Raw genomic sequence first — 783 nt, 5'->3', positions numbered from 1 at the left:
TCTTAAATTGTGCCCGATGTCAAGGCAAGTGATTTTGTTGTTGTTTCTATTTATTTGAATGTCTTTTTCATTTAGATTTGACTGACTTCAATATAAATATTATATTATATGCAGTTCCTAAAACATTTAACTGTACATTTATGTAGCTTTAGAGCGTTTTGACTAGTTGTGCATGTACTTCAGAATTTAATATACATAAAACACTTACATCTTTGCGTAACATTTGTTTGTTCTTCTCAGAATGTCTTCGAGAGGACATTAAACATGAAAACACAGAACCAGTTGAGAAAGCTTCATACGCTCATGGTGAAATAGTGAAAGTGAACTGCATAACAGGTTATACTGGCTTGTATAGATTAAACTGTGAAAAAGGAGAATGGAAAAAATCCATTGAGCGACCATGTGCAAGTAAGAGAATTGTCAACATGATGACGATATAATTTTTTCATTAACAAATCAGTGTTACCATGTTAAGTTAAATTTGTTTGATTTCTGCAGAGAGAAGATGTAGTCATCCAGGCGACACACCAAATGGTGATTTTAAACTTAAAGAGGGGACGGAGTTTGTTTTTGGAGTAACAGTGGAGTATACTTGCAAGAAAGGGTAAATATGCTTTATGGTTCTTTATTCTATTTTTTTATGATATGAAATGTATACTTTCCTCTTTGAGTTTGACACTCTTGTACTTGTAAAAACATTGTGTTCACAGGTATGAAATGGCAAGCAGAATCAATTACCGTACCTGCAGAGCTCAAGGATGGGACAACGCCGTCCCTGTCTGT

The 783-nt window shown here is 34.1% G+C and overlaps 1 protein-coding gene across 1 annotated transcript; it reads left to right on the top strand.

The window, feature by feature from the left end:
• Positions 1 to 240: 240 nt before the first annotated feature.
• Positions 241 to 777, top strand: LOC107735419 (complement factor H-like; the record flags this gene model as incomplete). Its single annotated transcript, XM_016547107.1, has 3 exons — positions 241 to 408; positions 499 to 604; positions 711 to 777. Coding segments are annotated over 3 exons (341 nt in total), but the record flags the coding sequence as incomplete, so codon positions are not given.
• Positions 778 to 783: the final 6 nt, after the last annotated feature.

The sequence above is a fragment of the Sinocyclocheilus rhinocerous genome, unplaced genomic scaffold (assembly GCF_001515625.1).
Source record: "Sinocyclocheilus rhinocerous isolate Xijiao unplaced genomic scaffold, SAMN03320098_v1.1 C36044536, whole genome shotgun sequence".
Lineage (NCBI taxonomy): Eukaryota > Metazoa > Chordata > Actinopteri > Cypriniformes > Cyprinidae > Sinocyclocheilus > Sinocyclocheilus rhinocerous.
The sequence above is the reverse complement of the archived record's forward strand: the minus strand, read 5'-3'. Positions and strand labels throughout refer to the sequence as shown.